The sequence below is a fragment of the Papilio machaon genome, chromosome 18 (assembly GCF_912999745.1).
Source record: "Papilio machaon chromosome 18, ilPapMach1.1, whole genome shotgun sequence".
NCBI classification, from domain to species: Eukaryota; Metazoa; Arthropoda; class Insecta; order Lepidoptera; family Papilionidae; genus Papilio; species Papilio machaon.
Window position 1 is genome coordinate 6,182,144 of NC_060003.1, and position 24,432 is coordinate 6,206,575.

Here is a 24,432-nt window from a genome sequence, read left to right on the forward strand (position 1 = left end):
CCTAAAAACTTATCAACCATTAAATACGCCAAAATCTCTCTCGCCATAACTCTTTGCAAAAATCTTCGCGGCCCGAAGTCATCAGCGTTCTGTGTAGTGCCATCCTTTCGTAACCCATCACACTTAAAATTGTATTTTGCGCAGCTACTCGCTCGAACTTAAGAGCCGCCAAGATATATGAAAACATTTATACTGCGGACGAAAATAACACTACCATGGTTTAAATGCCTGGTTAACATTATGTTACGCAGTATAGATGTGTCGCTAGCCTGGTATGAACTGTTTTGGCTCACTGGCGCAGTTAGTGGTACATTATGCCAGTAGTACATTTGCGCTGAGTTTTAGCGCTACTCTCCTACTGTACTGGCATTGATTAAAACCAGTCATAATTTACTACAGTCCTAAGCGAGAAAGTTAAGAACATCGATACAAACTCCAAACGGTCACAACTCACAACACTAATTCTTATCTTTACGTCACGTCATTTTCGGTAGGCTATGGAGTAATAGCGGCTGATTTTGTTTTTCTAGTTAAATTAAAAAGTACTGATTTATACTTAGTTAAGCTTAGACAGTTTAGTGAACATTGATTTAATAATAAAGTTATAATGTCTTATTCAAACAGTGAGTAATACTTTATACTTTTCCAATTGTCGGTAGGAATGGTGTTGCACGAGAAACGAGTTTTCCTAATTTTGTTTGTTGCAAAAAACTGATTGAGTGTTCCGGTGTTTGCAGAATATACTTTTGCTGCCTTGCCGAGGACACAGCGAGGTACGCCGCTGGTTTTAGGCGGAGACCCAAAGGGAAAGAATTTCCTTTACACCAACGGGAATTCAGTTATAATACGTGATATCGAGAACCCGGCCATCTCAGATGTGTATACGGAACATTCGTGTCAAGTTAATGTCGCTAAATATTCGCCGAGCGGCTTCTATATTGCTTCCGGAGGTAATTATTATGAAATAGCTATAAATATATTTCCATTTTTGGTCTTTGCCTGTGACTCATTCAATTTATCTTACTAATTTACCACACTAATGACCAGTTTATTTTGTAGATGTTTTTTTTTGTGATGTAAGCTTATTAATTCAAATGTATATCAAATTTATGTGATAATTGTAAAACTGGCCTAAATGTTTAAGCTCAGGGTATTTACACCTATCAAATATTATAAACATAATATTGCAACTAAATTTAAGTTCAGTAGCGTTCATACAAACTACATTGAAGATATAAAAAAAAATATCTGTAATAAGAAATGTATTATTTTTCTGCAACAAAACTAGCTGTTTATTTTGTTAACACTGTAAATACTGTTTGTATAGGTTTCTCACTTATCTAGGTTAGACTGTATTAGCGACAATTTAACAATTTTACTTATATTTAAGGAGTGGTCAAGATATGTTGTCATTGGTATGTGTTTATGGCCATTTGTAGTGAAATGCACGATAAACTTTTAATCTTACATTTTTGACATAATCTATAGATAAAATTATTTACCAATTGGATTTTTAAACAATTTTATATTTTCTGAAATTATTGATCATTATTTCTCTTTTTAAGTGTAAGTTCCTCCCAAGTAGGGTTGGCGAAAGGCAGACGGCTTATAAAATATAAAAAAATGTCTTATGGTGACCATTTGCTGTCTTATATTAGATCTTAAAAGCCTTCAGATTAAAGTGAAAAGTCAATCTTGATGTCGAATTTAAAGTTACTGCATATAATAATTATAAGTTGTCTGCATCAGTTTTTCCATCCAAGTATGACATGCTAGGACAGCTAGTAAGGACCATCTTTAGACCACATCATCACTTAACATCATGTGGGAATGTAGTCATGTGCTAGCTTATTCAATATAAAAAAAAAATTGTACAGTTTGTAACTTACATGTGAGGGCAAAATTTTTATTGTCACTTAATCTGTACATTTTTCAGTTTTGTTTACACACTTACGTTTTAACTGCATAGTGTGAGTGTTCAGTTAAAACTAAATATGTATAGCGGGCTTTAAAGGTTAGCAAATTTAATTTTTCATCTGCAACTTCTTTCCATCTATTTGGCAGTAGACATACATGTATTTGCAGAAATACATACATTTAGGTACATAGTATGAATTACTTACCGTGAGTTTATGACACCAAAACCTCTGTACAAAACATACATCACGGCTAATTAATTAGAACCGTTAATTACTCGTTCTTATCATACACATCTGTTAATAGCAGTTAAGAGCATTAGACGTGAAGGTGATGTAAATGGGGTTTTTGCGCACCTAATTGTTTATTTATAATTTTAATAACAGATTTAAATATATTATGAATACGCCCATACATATTTCTTCTATAAAATGTTATCGAATCCTTAGTTGTTCGATTTTAATGCTTAATTGCAACTATATCGGTATTCATTAAGTATACAGTTAGTCGGGCATCGGGCACAATTTGCTACGCTTGCGGTCTTTCACCCGACCGCAAAAAAACATGCTACAGTTTTAAAGATAAATTTACACGGCTAACAAAAGAGTAATCTTACAATCTTACGAATATTATAAATGCGGATGTTTAGATGGATGTTGGTACAACGGATCTTGATTAAATTTGGCACCGATGTAGAACATAGTCTGGAAGAACACATAGGTTATTAATAAAGATTTTTTTTTTAATTCCTCGCGAACGGAGTCGCAAGCTACGGCTAGTATCAGTTTAACTGGCTTACATTATCAGAGTTAATTCGTTAAATAGTGAGTTAATGAATAAAATTGATTAAATGTGTATTTATTTTAATATCTTGATCCAAACTAGTTTCGCGTGTCGGTACTTAAAAAAAGATAAAAACGAAATGAAATTACGATGAAACTTAGAAAGTTGTTCGACAGTGGAAAAGCACTGTAATTAATTACGTATACTAAATTTAAATGTGGATTTTTATTTAATTGAAAACGATTTTTTTCGTTTAATACTTAAAAGTTTTATACATCGTCTGAGATTCGACTCGTGATCTCCAGGTTCGTAGGCGGACCGGCTATCCATTTGACTATCGCGACACATTTAGTTTAGGAATTAGTTATTCATTGCTTAAGACTAGTTGGTATGTTGGATAACAGCCAGATTAATTCCTAATTTTGTGAGGTTGGTAATTTAATGTGTAAGTTATGAATATTACCAAGAGTTACTATTAATATTACTATTGTTAATTTAAGTAGTGACTACGAGAGCCTATTACTATTTAAGTAACTGCTATTAGACTGTGAGTTGAAATATTTCTATGAATAATTTTTACGCAAATTTTCCCTTATTTGCATAAAGGATTTACGCTACATAATTCTGGTTGAATTACAATAGGTTATGGTCAATGATTTGAAATTTAAATTAATATTCCTTTTGTAAACTTCGTTACGATTAGTGATGCAACGGAAGTGTCTTACCGGAACCAGAAACGGAAACAGATGTCAAAAATAAATTTTAGCAGAAACGGAAACGGAAACGGATGCGGAAACAGAAGTGTAAATAATAAAAAAAAACATATTTACAAAAAAATTTTTTTTGGAAAATCAGTTTGTATTCGTTTTTAATTTATTAAGGCATTGGATATATTAGGTCCTTACATATGAAATTGGCGTTTTGTATGGGAGGAACAAAAAGTCGAATATTTTTTAATATAATATATTTAATTAATCAAAGTATGAACCATTATTTTCTATGCACTTTTGCCATCTCATAGGTAGTTCATTGATCCCTTTACTAAAAAAAACCAGTCGGACGGGAATCAATAAAATCTTTGAAGGCGATTTGGACTGCCCCATCGGAGTTGAATTTTTTCCCTTGCAAGAAGTTATCCAAATTTCGAAAAAAATGGTAATCTGTTGGAGCAAGGTCCGGGGAGTACGGAGGATGTCTTAGACTTTCCAATTGAAGCTCTTCTAATTTAGTAGCCGTCTGTTGCGCAGTGTGTGGTCTAGCGTTGTTGTGAAGCAGCAGTGGCGTGGAGCGATTGACCAGCCTAGGTTGTTTAGCCGCTAGCTTTTCCATCATGGTTTGCAATTGCTGACAATAGACATCAGCCGTAATAGTCTGGCCAGATTTGAGAAAACTGTAATGAACAATACCGGCACTAGTCCACCAAACGCTTACAAGTAACTTTTTTGGGGTTAATTTTCGCTTGGGGCAGGATTTGGCTGGCTGGCCAGGATCCAACCATTGCGCTGAGCGCTTCCGATTATCGTAAAGAACCCATTTTTCATCACAGGTAATGATTCGGTTTAAAATACCTTCATTATTGTGCCGGTTTAGTAATGTAACGCAACAGTCGACGCGCGTTTGCCGGTTTGCTTCAGTCAATTCGTGAGGTACCCACCTTTCAAGCTTTTTAATCTTCCCAATTTGCTTCAAGTGAATTAAAACAGTTTTATCACTAACATCGCAGCCTGCAGCTAACTCGGACGTGGTTTGCGATGGATCCGCTTCCACAATAGCCTTCAACTCTTCATTATCAACTTGAGTCTCAGGCCGTCCACGGGGCTTGTTCTGCAGATCGAAATTTCCAGAACGAAAACGTTGGAACCAAAAACGAACTGTGTTTTCTTTTGCAACACGACCGCCATACACATCATTCACCCTTCGAGTCGTTTCCGCAGCACTAGTGCCACGGCGGAACTCGTACTCGTAAATAATGCGATACTTTAAGTTTTCCATTTTGTAAAATGAGTGACGCAAACAGAAAAAAACAGAAGAAAAAAAACAAATGAATGACGGTAATCGAACCACAAATACATGAGTCTATAGCTGTACAAATTTGAATTTGGAATTCCTTACCAAAGAGGAGAAATTCGTGATTAAAGTGGCCAGTACGAAAAACGCCAATTTCATATGTAAGGACCTAATATAAACTTAGTGATGCTGCCTGCACATATCTGAGAAAAAATTCAATGATATGTGTGAAGTCAACCCGCTCTGGGCCTGTGTGGTTGACTATGGCCTAATCACCCCTAATTTGGGGTACGCTCCGAGCCCCTCAGTGGGGATGTATAGTGAGCTGATGATAATAATGATGATTATATATTGCACAGTTATCACTTATTCAAAAGCACATTTAATAACTCCTAAGTATGAAATAGTCACATTTTGCCAGTTGTCAAATTTTATATGGACAACAACTAGACAGTTAACTCCAGCAAGAGAAGCTGATTGTCTCAAACAGCAGCAGAAAATATTACGCGTTTAAATTCAAGAAAAAGTACGTAAGCAAACAAATGCGACAAGTGCCGAAAGGCCGCGCACGGACTGCGCGTCTCGCGCCGCGGATTTGGATCTCTCAGGTGTCGTAAAGTTCCGTTTTATCTCCGTTATAAAAGTTGCGGAAACAGAAACAGAAACGGATGTTGAAAAGGGTGCGGAACTTCCGCACTTGCGGAAACGGAAACAGACATCCGTTGCATCACTAGTTACGATCCAATGCCGAAATAAAATAAACAGTGAAACATGGCGGTGATTGTAATATTTAACTTTTTCTGATAATTAAGAGATAAAATTATATGATATTGTAAAATAAGGGTAGCTTTTTTAATAGGTTATGTTGATAATTAAACGTTCAGTGGACTTAGCACGAACATTTTTGACAATCGTCAACGTATCCTCATCGAGAAAAATTTGTGTAGAGCCCGAGGCGTAAAGTATGTAAACAATCTTATACTAATTTTGACATCATTGTCGATGATTGTACTAAGTGGTAGGCTCACTGTCCAGTTAGTTTATAGTCAAAGGTTTGATGCAAAGTATAAATTTTCTCTTATGCGTAGTAACAACGTAATCTGATTGTATATTTCAAGAGTTCACATAATGCTCAGATGCGAGCGGCTATCATAGAATCTAAGCGGTTAAAATTGGCATAGTTTCTCGCTCTAGTTGGCATTGTGCCGAGCTACGTTTGTACGCTCGATGTGTGTGTGTGTTTGTATGATGCTTGTCAAATTAATCCTTTGCCATTTATATTAAAACTAGCTGTCGCCCGCGGCACTGTCCGCGCGGCATTAAATAAAAAACTTAAAAAGTAAGCATATGTGTTCTTCCAGACTTTAGGCTTCTTCGATCAAGACCAGATATAGAGTTCTACGCTCATATAAGAAATAAGCCAAGTCAAGGAGGTACATTAAAAAAAAACTTGAGAGGTGTCAAGGGACACCCGGATGGAACGAAGTCCCTTTCGATTAATTAGTGAAGGAACCAATGTTTATTCTAATAAAAAACTTAAGTCTTCACAAGAAGTAAATTTTATTTCTATGAATTTTCGTTATATATTGTCACGTCGTTGCCATGGTGAAATAGCGCTCATTCGTCGTTAACATACTTACTATAGCAAAAAGTGTCGTGACAACTTTTCGTAAGATTTTTTTCCGTCTAGCCCCCTTTCACAACGCGCGATAAGGAACTTCGTTCCAATAAACCTCCAAATAATAACTTTGTATTCCAGATGCTTCTGGCAAGGTGCGTATTTGGGACACAGTCAACAAGGAGCATATCCTCAAGAATGAGTTCCAGCCTATCGGAGGACCTATCAAGGATATCGCATGGAGTGCTGACAGTCAGCGTATGGTCGTTGTTGGAGAAGGACGCGAGAAGTAAATCCATATTTTAATTTAATTTTGAAGAAGTAAACTTGCAAGAGCATGTTTTCAAACATGAATAAAAGCGTTAGACAACTCCGTATACTAAAAAGTAATATAACAAGCAAGTTAAATTTCCCACAAAATTTTTACTTTAAAGAGCTGTTAGCCATGTCGTATAATATTGTCATGTACAACTTTTTGTAAAATTTACATTATTCCAGTAATTCTGTGCTGGATTCGATCAATGGAATAGTGTAAATTGGACATTATAAATATTTTTTTTAATAGAAAAGATATTGTAGTTGATAAAGACAGTACTATTATTATACTTTAAAATTGTCTACTCAATAATTCATGTCCTACTTGAATTTGGAATATTTTTTCTTTTAAATATTATGTGTGGTTTACATTATGCCAGTACAGTAGGACAATAACGCTCAGTAAGCGCTGGCATACAACTGGTATAAATACAAACTAGGACCAGTGAGACAAAACATTCCATCTAGCTACTGTCCTACTGTACTGGCATGATGTAAACCAGATATTAATATCAATTTTAGATTCGGTCATGTATTCATGGCGGAGACTGGTACTTCTGTGGGCGAGATCAGCGGCCAGTCGAAGCCAATAAATTCGGTGGACTTCAGACCCTCGCGTCCATTCCGTATCGTGACCGCCTCGGAAGATAACACTATTGCTGTGTTTGAAGGTCCCCCCTTCAAATTCAAATGCACTAAACAGGTAACGTTGATATGTTTTGTTCGTAACAGTTACAGTGAGTTTTCACCTTAAAATGCTTATAGTTTTTTTTTTTTTTATATAAATAAAAGCTGGCATATGTGTATTAACTTTAAAAATAAGTTGTTCGTTGGTTTTAACGTAATATGGCAACATTGTTCGTAACGTAATAGACAGAATTTGAATTTAAATTTGTGCAGCGCCATCATCGCGCGTTAAGTAAAATGACAGATGTCACACAAACTGACATGTCGATGAAGATACGAATACTTACTGTCAATTTTTGTTGGTACTCCGAAATTTATTGTTGTTACAGAAATCGATGGGTCCTATGTATAAAGGCCAATGTAACAAATTGATGATTTTTACTATTTTATGTTAAAAACTACCTCTTAGTCTAGTTAACAATATGCACTAAACACAAATACACATTTACATGTGTAAACATGTTTTTTTTGTTAAAGTAATAGGGCCTATGCGGCATCTTTCTTATATGGTTGAAACTTTGAGAGCCTCTCTTGTAATTTTGTCAATTTGTATATTAGCTCTTATTTTTAGAAGCTATCTAAATATGTTATTTTTTTTTAAGAATATTAGGAATGGCAATATGTGTGTTTCCTTTCCTGAAAGTAGAAGGCTTGTGTTCATGTTTGCGTGTTTGTTCGTAGGAGCACACTCGCTTCGCGCAGGCAGTACGTTACAGTCCCGACGGTGGACTGTTCGCTTCAGCTGGATTTGATGGCAAGATATATCTCTATGATGGTGCTACCTCTGAACTTAAGGGAGAGGTATTTTATAATAAAACTACCTGTCAACCGCGACTTCGTTCGCGCGGGATTAAAAAAAAAACTTAATGAATAGTTAATGTGTCCTTCCTGCCTATGTTCTACATCTGTGCCAAATTTCATCAAGATTCGCGACTCTGGAGATACTTTCAAACAAACATCCATCCATCCAAACATTCGCATTTATAATATTAGTAAGATTTAAAAGAGGTAAACGTCAGCAACATCTGTTGTATGAATCACCCGCTGCAATATCACGACCATAGAGAAGACAAGCCTCAAGTGGAAGCAATTAACATACAGTCTCATGAGAGTGTTGCCGGAGATCTAATTTTACTTTTCTTTCTCTACCCACCCTCTTCTTATTAGGAAAGGGAAGGGAAAGTGGATTTATTTTGGGGGAAAATGCATACGAAAAAATATTCTCTTACCTTGCGTTCTATGGACAGGGAAGCGATTCGACATTTTTAATCAAAACGTTATAAAAAAGTTTTTTTTAAAGCTTTTATTAGTTGTAAACGACATATAAAGTAATATAATATGATATTTATTATATTTTCTTTATATGTTTCCATAGATCGGGTCGCACAAGGGAGGTGTGTACGGAATCTCTTGGTCTCCGGACGGAAAACGGCTGCTTTCTTGCTCTGGTGATAAGACTTGTGCCGTCTGGGATATTGAAACAATGCAGCGTTCCATCACCTTCAATATGGGCAATGCTGTTGAAAATCAACAGGTTAGTTTTTTTAGGTGACAAGAGCAAGTCATCATCATCATCAGGTATACATCCCAATTGAAGAGCTCGCAGCCTACCCTAAGTTAGTGACTAGGACATAGTCAACCACTGGCACAAGTGCGGGTTGACTTCACACATATCATTGAATTTCTTCTCAGATATGTGCAGCATCACGATGTTTTCCTTCATCGTAAGAACGTCGGACAAATGTACATATTTAAATCGAAAAATAATTGGTAAATGGCGGGATTCGAACTCAAGCCTGCAGATTGCAAGTCAAGTGCTTAACCCCTGAGCCACCAACACTTTTAAATCAATCTTTAATTGTAATAATAAGAGCAAGTGTCTAAAATCCTTGAAAAAAGTTTTCGTTGCTAGAAGTTTGTTTGTTACTTACAGTTAATTGATAGATGACGCACAAAAAGGATGTTTCCCCTTCCCATTCATCCCCTGTCATATCTTCTCATCCTTTATTAGATTAGAAAAGGAAAGCAAGAGAATCTTAAATGGATAGTGAAAGTTTCTTTCGAGACATTTTTCTTTAGTAAATTTATTTGAAAACTAGCTTTTACCCGCGACTCCGTCCGCGCGGAATAAAGAAAATGCACACAAGATAAAAAAGTTCCTATGTCCATCTCCTAGTTCTAAGTTACCTCCCCATCAATTTTCAACTAAATCAGTTTGACCGATCTTGAGTTATAAATAGTGTAACTAACACGACTTTCTTTTATATAATACTAGCTTCTACCCGCGACTCCGTCCGCGCGGAATAAAGAAAATGCACACAAGATAAAAAAGTTCCTATGTCCATCTCCTAGTTCTAAGTTACCTCCCCATCAATTTTCAACTAAATCAGTTTGACCGATCTTGAGTTATAAATAGTGTAACTAACACGACTTTCTTTTATATAATACTAGCTTCTACCCGCGACTCCGTCCGCGCGGTATAAAAAAAATAGAAAACGGGGTAAAAATTATCCTATGTCCGTCTCCTAGTTCTAAGCTACCTCCCCATCAATTTTCAACTAAATCAGTTCGACTGATCTTGAGTTATAAATAGTGTAACTAACACAACTTTCTTTTATATATATAAACTAATATTATATAATACAAATTTCCTCAGGTATCGTGTCTTTGGCAAGGTAAGTACCTGATCTCAGTATCCCTGTCCGGAGTCATCAACTACCTGGACATGGAGAACCCGGACAAGCCGCTCCGTGTGCTGATGGGACACAACAAACCCATCACCTGCCTCGCTCTGGAGACCAGCACCAGCACCGTGTACACCGCCAGCCATGATGGATGTGTTACTTCCTGGAATACTGCCACCGGTTAGTATATTCCTTTATTATGTTTACTTTAGTTTAATTTTTCAAATTTAGTTAGTTTTTAGGGACCACTTTTGACGGAAAATAAAAAATAAAATTATATTAGTCTCTGTGCTATTATTTTATGCTTTAAGATTTTTTTTATTAAGTTAAAAGTAAATTACGAAGGGACCTAAAATATAAAATTTTTGTTTTTGTTTTTACGTATAAAAATAAAATGCTCAAAAAACAGTTAATCGCTTTTTTTCTTGAAATTAAGATTTTCGAGTTATTTAGTTTTCTACTTACGGAGATGATATATGTCAAATTTCAGTTATATACGTTTAGCCGTTCAAAAGATATCTTGTAACAAACATCCATCTTTCATCCGGCTTTATATAGTTTTTTTTAATTCTTCGCTGACGAAGTCGCAGTAGACCGATAATCTTACTCATCATCATCAACCTGCCCTTATCCCTATGGAGGGTCGGCACAGTATGTACTACTCCATCCATCTCTATCAGTCGTTATATCTGAATTTACCCCTTCTTACGCATATCCTCTTTCACACAATCCATCCATACTTTCTTTGGTCTTCTTCTACCTTTGTATCCATCCACATTCAATCTCATTACTTTATTATTTATATCATCATTCCTCCGCAAAACATGTCCAAACCACGCTAACCTTCTGCTCCTCAATTTCTCGATAATCTTACTAATATTATAAATGCGAATGTTTACATGTATGGATGGATGTTGAAAGGTATCTCCAGAACGGCTCAACGGCTCAAATATACTATTTAGCACAGACGGAGTCACGGGCGACAATTAGTGGAAAAAAACCTATTTTTTTAATAGTTTAAACGATGAGTTTTCACTGAACTTTTGTTGGAATACATGTTTTGTTGTTTGTCAGGTGAAGGTCGTCATATCGGAGGAACTGGACATGGTAACCAGGTGAATGGTATGAGTGTTGGTAAAAACGGTAGTCTGCTCACCTGCGGTATTGATGACTCCCTGCGCTATGCTGTACCCGCTAACGAAGGTAGGTTTACATTCACACTGCATCATCAGCTCACTATATATCCTCACACAGCGACTCGAAGCCTACCCTTAACTTAGGGGTGACTAAGCCTTATATCTTTGAATTTCTTAGCAGATATGTGCAGCATCACGATGTTTTTTCTTCATCGTAAGAATGTCGGATGTACATATGTAAATCGAAAAACATATTTTTACATGGCGGGATTCGAACCCAGGACTTGCAGATTGCAAGTTAACCATTGAACCAGTGATGCTCTCACACTGCATAATATGTAACAATACACGATAATAGCAAATTTAACGAAAATACGCAATAGTTTGTACCTTTGCGTATATACACGTAATCTTATGACAGTTGGAAAATATGTTCGTCATATTTTGACCAATATATAGCTTGAAATAATGTTGCCATTATCATAATTTCTTAATTAAAAAAAAAAAAGATTACGCATGATATTAAGACATGTAGGTTAATTTGCCAACATGTTTGTATATATCGATTTAAATAGTAAGGTATTAATACGACAACTCAGGTCTTAAGTTGCAAATCAATAGCTTAGAGTTGCAATATGGACAACTTTCGGAAGAAGTTAAGATTTTTTTCTCACTGGTAACCCTTAGAACTTGTGTTCCTCCTTGTTAATGTCAAAAAAACTGCCATAAGTTCCTTCTGGGACCTATATTCAAATATATCTGAACCGGAGAGAGGCTTTGCTATTGGTTTTGTCAGAATTTATAAAACCTACTTAGTAATAGAAGATGACATAATAAATGACACAAAAGCTACAGTACAAAGTAGATTTTGTTATATATTAGGTCCTTACATATGAAATTGGCGTTTTTCGTACTAGCCACTTTAATCACGAATTTCTCCTCTTTGGTAAGGAATTCCAAATTCAAATTTGTACAGCTATAGACTCATGTATTTGTGGTTCGATGACCGTCATTCATTTGATTTTTTTCTTCTGTTTTTTTCTGTTTGCGTCACTCATTTTACAAAATGGAAAACTTAAAATATCGCATTATTTACGAGTACGAGTTCCGCCGTGGCACTAGTGCTGCGGAAACGACTCGAAGGGTGAATGATGTGTATGGCGGTCGTGTTGCAAAAGCAAACACAGTTCGTTTTTGGTTCCAACGTTTTCGTTCTGGAAATTTCGATCTGCAGAACAAGCCCCGTGGACGGCCTGAGACTCGAGTTGATAATGAAGAGTTGAAGGCTATTGTGGAAGCGGATCCATCGCAAACCACGTCCGAGTTAGCTGCAGGCTGCGATGTTAGTGATAAAACTGTTTTAATTCACTTGAAGCAAATTGGGAAGATTAAAAAGCTTGAAAGGTGGGTACCTCACGAATTGACTGAAGCAAACCGGCAAACGCGCGTCGACTGTTGCGTTACATTACTAAACCGGCACAATAATGAAGGTATTTTAAACCGAATCATTACCTGTGATGAAAAATGGGTTCTTTACGATAATCGGAAGCGCTCAGCGCAATGGTTGGATCCTGGCCAGCCAGCCAAATCCTGCCCCAAGCGAAAATTAACCCCAAAAAAGTTACTTGTAAGCGTTTGGTGGACTAGTGCCGGTATTGTTCATTACAGTTTTCTCAAATCTGGCCAGACTATTACGGCTGATGTCTATTGTCAGCAATTGCAAACCATGATGGAAAAGCTAGCGGCTAAACAACCTAGGCTGGTCAATCGCTCCACGCCACTGCTGCTTCACGACAACGCTAGACCACACACTGCGCAACAGACGGCTACTAAATTAGAAGAGCTTCAATTGGAAAGTCTAAGACATCCTCCGTACTCCCCGGACCTTGCTCCATCAGATTACGATTTTTTTCGAAATTTGGATAACTTCTTGCAAGGGAAAAAATTCAACTCCGATGGGGCAGTCCAAATCGCCTTCAAAGATTTTATTGATTCCCGTCCGACTGGTTTTTTTAGTAAACGGATCAATAAACTACCTATGAGATGGCAAAAGTGCATAGAAAATAATGGTTCATACTTTGATTAATTAAATATATTATATTAAAAAATATTCGACTTTTTGTTCCTCCCATACAAAACGCCAATTTCATATGTAAGGACCTAATATTTAACGTTGATAGGAGGGCGTTACTGAGCTGTTATAATTATTTCTTAAAAGTCTATATGTTGAAAATAAATTTTCTCGATTATATGGCATATTATTGGCAAACAGATCTGCAGAAAATAAGCAAAAAGCATATACTAGAAGAGTAACATCTAACGTGTAACTTTAACTTTATTTAACTTCTTACTTTCAATCTGTTAACCTTTACACTAGCATAATATATTAGTTATTTTTATTGTAACTTGTAAGCAGAACTAAATAAAAGGCTATTTTATTTATTTTATTTTATATGTAGGTGATGCTCCTACATATACTGACAGTGTGGTAACACTGGGCTCTCAGCCACGTGCCATGGACCATGTCATAGAGGATGACCTCACTGTTGTCGCTACTGTCAAAGAGGTAAACTAGTCTACTAGCTGTCTCCTACGACTTCGTTCACGCGGAATTAAAAAAAAAAACTTAATAAGTAACGGATATGTTTTTTCAGACTATGTTCTATATCTGTGTCAAATTTCATCAAGATCTGTTGAGCCGTTTGGAGATATCATCTAACAAACATTCATCCATCCATACATTTGCATTTATAATATTAGTAAGATGGTCTATGTTACAGCCGGTTTTAACTGACGTTACTAAAAATTCAGAACCCTATATATTTGTACATAGGTGGTGGTGAAATTGTAAGATTATTAACTAACAAGCTGGAACTTTGTCAGTTTCCAAATTAAAAAAAACTCAAGTTTTATAAGTAGCCTACGTCTTCTTTCAGACTAAGGACTAAGACATCTAGGTCAAATTTCAGCGTGATGCATTTATTCTAACTGAAGATATGTAGTAAAAAATCCATCCATCCATTTAAGCTTTCGCATTTATAATATAAGTAAAAAGTAAGATGTTTTATCTTAAATTTTTTATAACTCGTATAATGTTTTTCGTATTTATGTGGGTTTGTATTTAAATTCCCTTGTTACTTATACTGATTTTGAGTGAGTTGTCATTCATATTGTTTTCAAAGTCTGTGTGTTTTTTTAGGCTTTTTAATTAAAAAAATAATCTAATATAGGTTATATTTATTACAGTTAATAGTTTTGATGGGTAACAACAAGCAATCAACTTTGCCGGTGAACTACGAGCCGACTTGTGTCGCTATTGATCCAAAATTGAAGCATATCGCTGTTGGTGGTGAGTTATATATTAAATAAGATGAAATGTATGTCGAGGGGTGAAAGCCTATTTGTTTTAAGCGACATTTTTTGCAATATTGACATATATCTTAATATATATAAATCTCGTGTCACAATGTTTGTCCTCAATGGACTCCTAAACTACTTAACCGATTATAATAAAATTCGCACACCATGTGCAGTTCGATCCAACTTGAGAGATAGGATAGTTTAAATCTCAAATTATAGTCGCAATTTTAATTTATTGCTAATTATTTGTCTGTTATTATTTGACAGTCACAATTATCTGTTAACTCCAAATGATTCTAACAGATGTCGATACCTTTCGACTGGGTTGAGTAAGTAATCAATAGATGGCGCTGCTATGGTAAATCTACGAACGTGTCATATAAGCTACATTTATTTTTATATATTTTTCATACCCCAATTAAGTTTTTTTTAACTGCGCGCGGACGGAGTCGCGGGCGACAGCTAGTATATATATATATAAATATATATATTCAGAATCAGGAAATTTTTCTAATTCTGAATATATATATAAGTCAATATCGCAAAAAATGTCGCTTAAAACAAATAGTCTTTCACCCCTCGATGTGATTTGTAATTTAAAAGTAAAAAAAAACCGATAGTGACAGTATTTAAACTAGAAGTTGTCACTTTTGCCGGTAGATGTCGCTTATAATTTAAATAAAAAACAGCGCCATCTATCTACAGTAATAAAGATACAATTAAATTATTTAATTTCATGTTTGTAATCAAACCAATTTAGAGTTGAATGTTTAAAATATTGAAAGTCAATAGATGGCGCTTGATGGTCTTATAGAAAACTAGTTGTCTCCCGCGACTCTGTTCCTCAGTATAAAAAAAAAAACTTAGTAAGTAGCCTATGTGTTTTATATCTGTGCCAAATTTCATGGAGATCCGTTGCACCTTTCTGGAGATACATTCTAATATTCATCCATCCCTCCATCCAAACATCCAAACTCTCGAATTTGAGAATTTGTAATTTTTTACAGAACAAAACGTGCTGACGGCTCTATTTCATAGTAATATTAAAAATGTTGCAATTACACGCAAAACTAGAAAATAGAGTGATAACTTTTTGTTAAAAAAAAAATGGTTCTCTGGTTTTGGACAATATTTAAGATCAAATACAATATGATTTAAATGTTTAATATATTAACCTCTTTGGTAACAATTTGTTTAAATTCACTAACGTTTTACAATATTTTCGTGTCCAGGTGGTAACAACAAAGTGCACATTTACTCATTGGACAAGCGGTCATTGCTGCCACGTTCAGAGCTGACACACCTTGGAGCTGTCACCAGCGTTGCCTACAGTCCTGACTCCAGATACCTTGTCGCTGCAGATGTCAATCGCAAGCTCATATTATATGATGTTGAAGGATATACTGTATGTATCTTTTTAGATATATATAAAAGTACTAGCTGTCGCCCGCGACTCCGTCGGCGCGCAGTTAAGAAAAAAAATTAAATGGGGGGGGGGTTATAAAAAATAGATGACCGATTCTCAGACTTACTGAATAAGCTCACAAAATTTCATGAGAATCGGTCAAGCTGTTTCGGAGGAGTACGGGAACGAAAACTGTGACACGAGAATTTTATATATTAGATGTATATTTTTTGTCTAGAAGTGTGCTGGAGGTCTAATTTTTAGTCCTCTTCTCCTTCCCTTCCTTTTCTTATAAGGAAAACCTGTTCCCGCTGCTCATTTACCCCCTTCTTTTATAAAAAAAGGTAAGGATGGGTAGGGGAAATATTTACTTTCTGTACCTCTCCACAGTCGATTTAAGGTAGACAATGTAAAATTACGGATGTCTATTACACATCGATCACTTCGCTATTTCGGCGAATTCAGGTTGATAGTTTGCTAGTTTAAAAAAAACAAATAGAGCATTGTCTGTAGAAGTAACAGTGGGATTTCACTGATATGATAATTGTATTTAATATAGTTGTCTATGCATTGTTTCAGTTGGCACACAACAAGGAGTGGGGTTTCCACACTGCGCGTGTCAACTGTGTGGCCTGGTCTCCGGACTCGAAACGCGTTGCGTCCGGATCTCTGGACACCAGCATCATTGTGTGGAGTGTTGATACACCAGCTAAACACACAGTTATCAAAAGTAATATAATCTATATCTATATATATAAAAGAAAGTTGTGTTAGTTACACTATTTATAACTCAAGAATGGCTGAATCGGTTTGACTGAAAATTGGTGGGCAGGTAGCTTAGAACCAGGAAACGGATATAGGATAATTTTTACCCCGTTTTCTATTTTTTTTTATTCCGCGCGGACGGAGTCGCGGGTAAAAGCTAGTATACTATAATTCTGTCCTTTTCCTAATTAGAAATGACATAGAATAGAAAACTAGGTGTTTCCTTCGAATCTGTTTACTCGGTATTAAAAAAAAAACTTAGTAAGTAGACTGTGTGTTCTATATCTGTGCCAAATTTCATCGAAATCTATAGGACCTTTCTGGGGAAACCATCTATCCCTCCATCAATACATTCAAACTTTCGTTTTTTTTAAAGAGCAAAACGTCCTGACGGCCAAAAAAGAAGAAGGTTATCAATTTGACTATTTTTTTATATGTTACCGCGAAGCTCCACCCCTGGTGGTCCGATTTTGATAAAAATTATTTTAATCGAAAGGATATGCTTGTAGATGGGTCCCATTTTTTTTTAAATATCTATAAGACTAATATATTTTGAATATAGCTTCAAAATTTGTTGCGAAAATTAGGGACATTTTTGCTTTAGGCGCTTATTCATACTAATATCAAAAATGTTGCAATTTCATGCAAAAGGTTTTGGACAATATTTAAGTTTTACAATTTAAATGCAAATATGTAAAAGTTGTATAACTTAACCTTTCAGATGCTCATCCTCAGAGTCAGATCACAGGTCTGGCCTGGTTAGACGACGAGACTGTTGTCTCCGTGGGACAGGATGGCAACACTCGCGTCTGGAACGTGCCCAAGGCCTAGGCCGGGCAGAGGCAAGACCTAGGCCTGGCAGAGGCGAGACCTTTGCCTTGCAGAGGCGAGACCTAGGACTGGCAGAGGCAGACCTAGGCCTGGCAGACGCGAGACCTAGGACTGGCAGAGGCGAGACCTAGGACTGGCAGAGGCGAGACCTAGGCCTGGCAGACGCGAGACCTAGGCCTGGCAGAGGCAAGACCTAGGCCTGGCAGAGGCGAGACCTAGCCCTGGCCCGAGGCAATATGCTCCGCTGGGAACATTTACTTTTCACATACCTTTCTAAAAGGTATTACTTATAAACTTACGTAAAATATTTTTAAATGTATTATAACAATGCAATTTATTGAATTTAATTGAAATATTTTTTATGTACATGTTCATAAGTTTACACTGACATATGTCAGCTAGCTGTCAAATTTTGACACAAAATGGCGCGTTTTGACAATTGACAGTTGTCAATGTTCCCAGTGGTAAGTGAATTATTAATTGATAAAATATAATTTAACTCAGAGAATTTTATTAGGTATTATTAAGGAACTAACCGTATTTATTTTGTTCGCTTAATTTAAGCCTTAAAATGTTTGATGCTCAGTTTGTTTAGTAATATTGTTACTTAACAAGTCACTAAAAATGCATTTTTTTTTATATTTTAATTAACGTAATGTAATTTTTTTTATACTTTAATAGAGACTGACTTGAGTTTTCTGCCGTTTACGTAAATGGGAGTTTTTTTTCAAATGTGCTTTGAAATATAAGTTTTTGAAGTACTGCGGTTACTCAAGTTTGTCGATTTAATATTTTTAGTAATTAATTTTTTAATGTCAATGAGATTTCAACCTCAATTATTCTTATTCTATATTGCTTATTTATTATTGGGTTGCCAGTGTATAATTTTTTTTTAATTATCTGATTAAAGTAGGTTTAACTGGTAACCCTGATTTCATAGACTTGTAAAATTGCTACATATTTATGGTCGTATTTGAAAAGCAGTTCCTAATATTGTTTGTCATTTACTGTAGCATTTTTTTTCGTCTTAGAATTTTTATACCTGGCAATGTTTGAAAGATCTTTTTTTTATCTCTTTCCAATTGTTCTCAGTAAATTTATAGATTTTTGCCTGTTCGAGTATTTATCAAGAGCTAATTTTAGAAATGTTTTAAAACAGTATTTTTGTACTATCTAATTTTGTGATGAATTTTGTCTGTCGTTTTTTTTTAAATGTAATTTGTACTAAAACGAAGTATTGATAAATAAATTGTGTACACACTTGTAGATCTTTTATTTGATTTCCTTAGTTACTGCGCGTAATTAAAAAAAAACTTAGTAGCTTATGTGTTCTTCCAGACTATGTTCTACATCTATGCCAAATTTCATCTAGATCCGTTGAGCCGTTCTGAAGATATTTTCAAACAAACTTCCATCCATACATCTATACATCCAAAAATTCGCATTTATTATATTAGTAAGATGTTAAAACTTTTAAGATGTTCCAGGGAAAGTATAAGAAAATAAATCTTACAATTTCAGTGCATATAATTAATTTATTCTTAATTAAATTGTCTTTTATAATGTCTTTTTTTTCTCTAAAATTAGTATAAAAGATTAAATAACGTAAAATATAATATTTGAACAATATAACAATCACAAACATTGACTAGAAAACATTAAAAATATATAGAAAACGTTAAAGTATTGTCTTTTGGTATTTTTTTAAATTAATATGAATAGGACACAACAAAACATTTATTAAAATTATTTTTAAAATGCATCATATAACTGTCATATTTGGCGGGAAATTAAAAGTAAATGGTATTAACAATGTATTGAAGAACTAAACGTCAATTACTAATGTCGAAATACTGGTACAAAAATATATCGTTCTCTTCTTTTTTTTTTATCTGCGTAAACTATATTTTTGGACTTGTATTTCGATGGTAAATATATAATACATTTAAAAACAAAATATGTCTTCAGAATATGCAGCAAATATCTTATTTCTTAGTAAAAAATTCAACAGTGGAAAAAAGTCAACAATGAAAATAATAACATTTCTAACCTAAAATTTTTATGTCAACCTTCACGTGTAGTTAATTTAAAGTATGAAATAAATAATAATATTTCACTTAAAAAATAAATATATGGACGGAATTTAATGTAGATTTGAGGAAAAAAGTTGTAAATGTCGAATTAATTATTATATTATGAATAAATAAAAAGTATACTTTTATTTTCTCAACATTACACAAGGTTTACTTTTGCCTATAAATTTAAAATTATTGTTTCAAAATTTGTATAAATAGTTAGCATTATTTATTTAAACTATCTAATTCAATGTCTTTTAAATCTTTTATAATAACATAAAAATTAAAATTGAATTTCAAAACTATAGTTTGCAAAGGTGTAATGTCATGAGTAGAGATATCAAATTGACCTTGTTACCGCATTATCCGTCCAGTCGACTTGTGGTTGTCGTTGTGCGATGAGCTCTCGTTGTCGATGGCATGTTCGGGGCGTGTCTGTACGCGACGTGTTTCCTCAACGCGTCACGTGAGCGGGACACGTGACTGCAAGCACGGCACGCGTGCCGTCTACCTGCGTGGGTCTCCATATGCACGCGTAGATTGTACTGATTGCTCAGACGTTTGTTGCATACTCCGCATACTGAAGTGTTGGACCGCCATTTACGTTCAAATGGCTCAAGTGATTCTGAAGATATAAGTTATTCTATATTTGTTATAAACACACTATAAACATGTACAGTCAGTTGTATAAATATGTATTTATTTACAAAGTTTCAGTAAATTTTCCTTCGGTCTCAAAAATATGTATGCAGCTGACTGTACAGTCGTCGGCTTTTAAATTGGCACGTCAATAACAAGTGTACTCTTTTGTGCGACGTGCCAACTTTATACCTATTCAAGTTTATGATAGCCTTAGTAATTCAATTCATAGAAAATAGACTCTACTTTTTGATAGTTGAAATAATCACTTACCTGTCAAATTTGGTATTAATGGCGGAGTCATAGCTGTGATTGGATTAGTAATTTTATGTGTACTGTACAAATTCTGCACTATCTGGTCCAATTTACTTAATCTGTCCTTTTCCGTTCTGCTGTATTCTCCAATATATTCCGCTAATTTACCATCATTCTGGGAGTTTTCGTAATGATTTGGAGAATTACTTGTCGAGTTGTTTGTTGTACTGCAATCTTGAATATCTTTTACGGTTTCGAGGTTGGCGTAAGTACTACTTTGTCCTGTGACTAGTTCCGAGTCTTTAGAAGTAAAAGTTGAGTTCTGGAACATATGATATTAGTTCTGAACCGTGAACTAACCGAAAATAAAATAGGAAGAAGGTATATTTTTAAAGAGCCTATAAATCGGCACGCTATTTAGTTTTTTTTTTTTCAGTAATTTTTGTGACGAAGTGAGATAAATTGTATTGTAGAAATAGTGTTTTCCGGGAAATATTTTAGAGTATATTATTCTATTTGTATTTTAAATAGCTTTAAAAAGTTTCTAACTCGTAAACTTACCGTATTAGCATCAGTTAGTCCGGATACCTTCAGAGTTTGCGCCAGTCGGAGCAACGAAGGTAGATTCTGCTTAGAAGCTGTTACTTCGCCGGTATACATAAAAGTAAGTAAGAGCCTTAATTCTATTGCTTCACAACCTAATACTACTACCAATGTGTTGTTTTCCGTTTCGATATCCTGAAATGATAAAAAAAAGATAAAAACGGGAATGTAAAAAAGACTTTTTTGATAATGCACTGTACTCTGCTAGTAAAGCTCTTCCATTTGATACCCATGTTGGAATGATTGTACAAAAATATGTGATCCGCCATTTTGTAACGGCCTAGATTTTTCATGGTACAATGTATTGTTGTAAAACGTTGTAAAATTCAATTCAAAACACTAACTAAAAAATTAAATATGAATTGCTTAAAGTAAGAATATTAAAAAATATTTTTTAATGTTTCCCAGTTTCGATTGCTATATATTATATTGAGGATCTTTAATCGTATGACATTTAAATACGTACTTTGAATAACTTATCGAAGTATTGACTGCATGAGGCCAGTATAAGACGGTGGGCTTTCACTGAAGTGCCATTGGCACTTAGCGTCACATCGCTGAAGGCTCCACTGTTCAGCACACGACCCAGGGATCCGATTATGCTGCTCTATATAGTACAATACTGTTAATAAATGTTTAAGATTTAATAGCTTGAGTTTTGTTAGCCAGGGCCTTCTTTATCCGGATGTATAAAGGGTGTGGCTGGCACGGGCAAGTCCCTTTATAGCAGCCATTGAACTTTTACTACTATTAGGGACTCCAGATTTTGGCAACAGGGGCGCCCAATATGGTTAAGTCATCTCTGTTGTTAGTATATATTTGAATTAAGATAGAAAATAATGTAAAATATGCTATGTTATGTATTTATTTTATCTACAATGTTACTGTAACGAGTTGTTAAGATGTATTTGATAATCAATTAATTGATAAATGTATTAGATATTCATGAAATATTCCTCAATCCTAGGTATCGTATTTATTAAGTTACTAACCGCAAAGTTATAGTGTCGCCTACAATTATAAATCGAACCAACGATCGCGTGGAAATGGCATTTGTTTAAATTTTGTGCGTTTTAACAAAAAAAAAAAACGATCTATTTGGTGGTGGTTCATAAAATTTCTTAAACATCCAAATAGGATCTTAATACAGTTTAAATAATGTTCGTTTTTTAATCCATATCAGATAGACAGGGTTGTAAATTACAATAATAATGTGAATGTAATGACTTAGGAAGTAGAACATTTTTTTTATTAGATAGGATTTTTTTTAAAGTTATTTTTAATTAAAGCTCATATGCTCATATGAATTAAATTTAGTTGTTACTTGTATAATTTCAAGGTAATAGGTTAAAGCAGCTAATATAAAACATAAAAATGAGGAAATTTTAAACAAAACTATGTAGTTGTATTTTACACAAGTGTATAAAATGCATTCTGTATAATAAAGCGTTGTTAATGAAAGTTATGTTCATAAAAAAGTAAAAGTGTATGTACCTTTTTCTGTAGTGTATTTTTTTTAAGAAAAAACAATTACTTACCTACCTGATGGTTGTGCCAGCGTAAAGAAAACTGTTGACTTTCATCCTCATCCATATTTAAAAAAAAACAATCGCAAAATATCCCGCGCTGGTTGTGATAACACACTCACTGTGATCCGGATCGATGCCCGCGCCGTTAGCTAAGACAATAATATTGTTAACAGAATCCAGGCTGCTTTATTTCGGTCGGTACGCCTGGAAAACCTGTAGCCACCTATTTCTGGAGCTGATCTTATTTATAAATCCAATGACATTCAGTGACGCGCCACACATACCAAAAGCCATCCAAAAACAGATTTAGTTCGCTCGACGCCGATGATTGGCATCATTGTTTAACTGTTTGCACCAGTTATCGATTGTTAAACCAATTGACGTCCGATTCAGTACTGGCCGAACGAAATGCACTAGCTTGCGTACGGCACGTGACCTAATTTTATTAAAAAAAAACAACAGCCGCCGCTTCAATAGAGCGGGAAGTTCAATTTTAATTTCATAACCTATTTATAAACTGTCATAATTAAATCACACATTCCTTTACAATTTAAACATAATATTCTTTTATAATAAAAATACATTTAATTTTTAATTAAAAGTAAAAGAAAGTAAATTATAAATCAAAAGATTTAAAATCAATGAGTCAGATGATTTGGCTCCACTTCTTATGACTTTTGTCACAAAAAAAAAAACAGAATAAAAAAAAACAAAATTGGCGCTAAACCATTTGATTTCTGCGATCTGATATAAAACCAAAAATGGATAAGTTGAATAAATTCACAGCGTTTCAAAAAAATCCTGATTTCTTTGATATTGTTATTTCTTCAATTGAAAAGGAGTTATCTAATATGAAGAAACTGGTAAACAATATGAATCAAATGAGAGGTAAATACATAATTTAAATATAACTTCTGTAACCTACTCTTAGACTGCTTTTAGTGTTGGCTATTGTTTTCGTCAGTCTTTGAATCTATATGTGGATTAATTACATAATTTTTTATAATTTCAAATAAATGGCAAAAAAATAATTGTTGAATAATGTTGAAGACCGTTTTGAAGATTTAAACCTAGGCTTGTGTGACATATTTGGGATTTTTTTATAAATGATGGTGAATGATAAAATTTGTCAATTATTTTATTTAATGAATAATAATTCTTTTGTAGTTATATAATGTTGGTTAGTGAGAATATTATTATTTTATTTTTCAGTAGAGTTGGCTTATATGGAGTGCGACCTAATGACAATCATAGATGTGAAAACTTGGGAGAATATCACCGAGTTCGTAGGTATAGCGCCGTTAAAAAATTAATATTAATGTCTACTAACTTTTTAAAATAAATGCTAAATTACTAATTTTTATTTTGTCAAAACTTTCATACATCTAAGTATTAATTCGTCATCATCATCATCATCTCTATTCTATTTTGGAATATTGAGCTAGAAAATAATATTTTTTTAATATTATAACCAAAGTCTATTATGTACGTTGGCCGTGACTTATCTACACTTGTCGGTAATTGACCCTACAAGCTCCGCCGCTTAAATGAGGCTTAGCTCGGATTAGCTTGATTAATAAATGGACTGAAAATGAAGCTTGCAAAGCCGATAATGCTAATAAATATACTTATGTTATTCCCATAGCATTCTCTACAACTTTACATCATTATACAGAGATAATCTTTTTTAGTTCAACTCTCTAAGTCTCCACTGAGCGGCACGGAGCCTACCCTAAGTTGGGGGAGACAAGGTCATAGTCAACCACACTGAGCCATGTTGGGTTGGTTGACTTCACATATCGTTGAATTTCTTTGCAGGCATG

At 34.5% G+C, this 24,432-nt stretch overlaps 2 protein-coding genes across 2 annotated transcripts; one reads left to right on the forward strand and one right to left on the reverse strand.

Annotated features, from left to right (window-relative positions):
- Positions 1-607: 607 nt before the first annotated feature.
- Positions 608-17,563, forward strand: LOC106721781 (actin-interacting protein 1). The gene is made up of 13 exons (XM_045682276.1): positions 608-623; positions 738-950; positions 6,467-6,614; positions 7,163-7,343; positions 8,009-8,128; positions 8,703-8,861; positions 9,984-10,191; positions 11,086-11,214; positions 13,607-13,713; positions 14,394-14,496; positions 15,740-15,912; positions 16,492-16,642; positions 17,399-17,563. Exons 1-13 carry the CDS (start codon positions 608-610, stop codon positions 17,506-17,508), a joined length of 1,818 nt encoding a protein of 605 aa, XP_045538232.1. The 3' UTR covers positions 17,509-17,563.
- A 2,295-nt stretch (positions 17,564-19,858) lies between these two features.
- On the reverse strand, positions 19,859-23,007 carry LOC106707694 (protein tramtrack, beta isoform). The gene is made up of 5 exons (XM_014499096.2): positions 22,623-23,007; positions 21,547-21,687; positions 21,039-21,215; positions 20,496-20,799; positions 19,859-20,208 (listed from the first exon to the last, which is right to left on the reverse strand). The coding sequence occupies exons 1-5, from the start codon at positions 22,671-22,673 to the stop codon at positions 19,946-19,948; spliced, it is 936 nt and encodes a 311-aa protein (XP_014354582.2). The 5' UTR covers positions 22,674-23,007; the 3' UTR covers positions 19,859-19,945.
- Positions 23,008-24,432: the final 1,425 nt, after the last annotated feature.

What these genes read in the sequence shown, in the direction of transcription:
- LOC106721781 (XM_045682276.1), top strand. An exon ending in CCTCTGAACTTAAGGGAGAG is followed by an intron (nt 8,129 to 8,702) that starts GTATTTTATAAT and finishes ATGTTTCCATAG; the next exon opens with ATCGGGTCGCACAAGGGAGG. An exon ending in TAAACACACAGTTATCAAAA is followed by an intron (nt 16,643 to 17,398) that starts GTAATATAATCT and finishes TTAACCTTTCAG; the next exon opens with ATGCTCATCCTCAGAGTCAG.
- LOC106707694 (XM_014499096.2), bottom strand. Translation starts at nt 22,673, where the DNA reads ATGGATGAGGATGAAAGTCAACAGTTTTCTTTACGCTGGCACAACCAT. An exon ending in GACTAACTGATGCTAATACG is followed by an intron (nt 20,800 to 21,038) that starts GTAAGTTTACGA and finishes CATATGTTCCAG; the next exon opens with AACTCAACTTTTACTTCTAA. An exon ending in ATTAATACCAAATTTGACAG is followed by an intron (nt 20,209 to 20,495) that starts GTAAGTGATTAT and finishes TTATATCTTCAG; the next exon opens with AATCACTTGAGCCATTTGAA.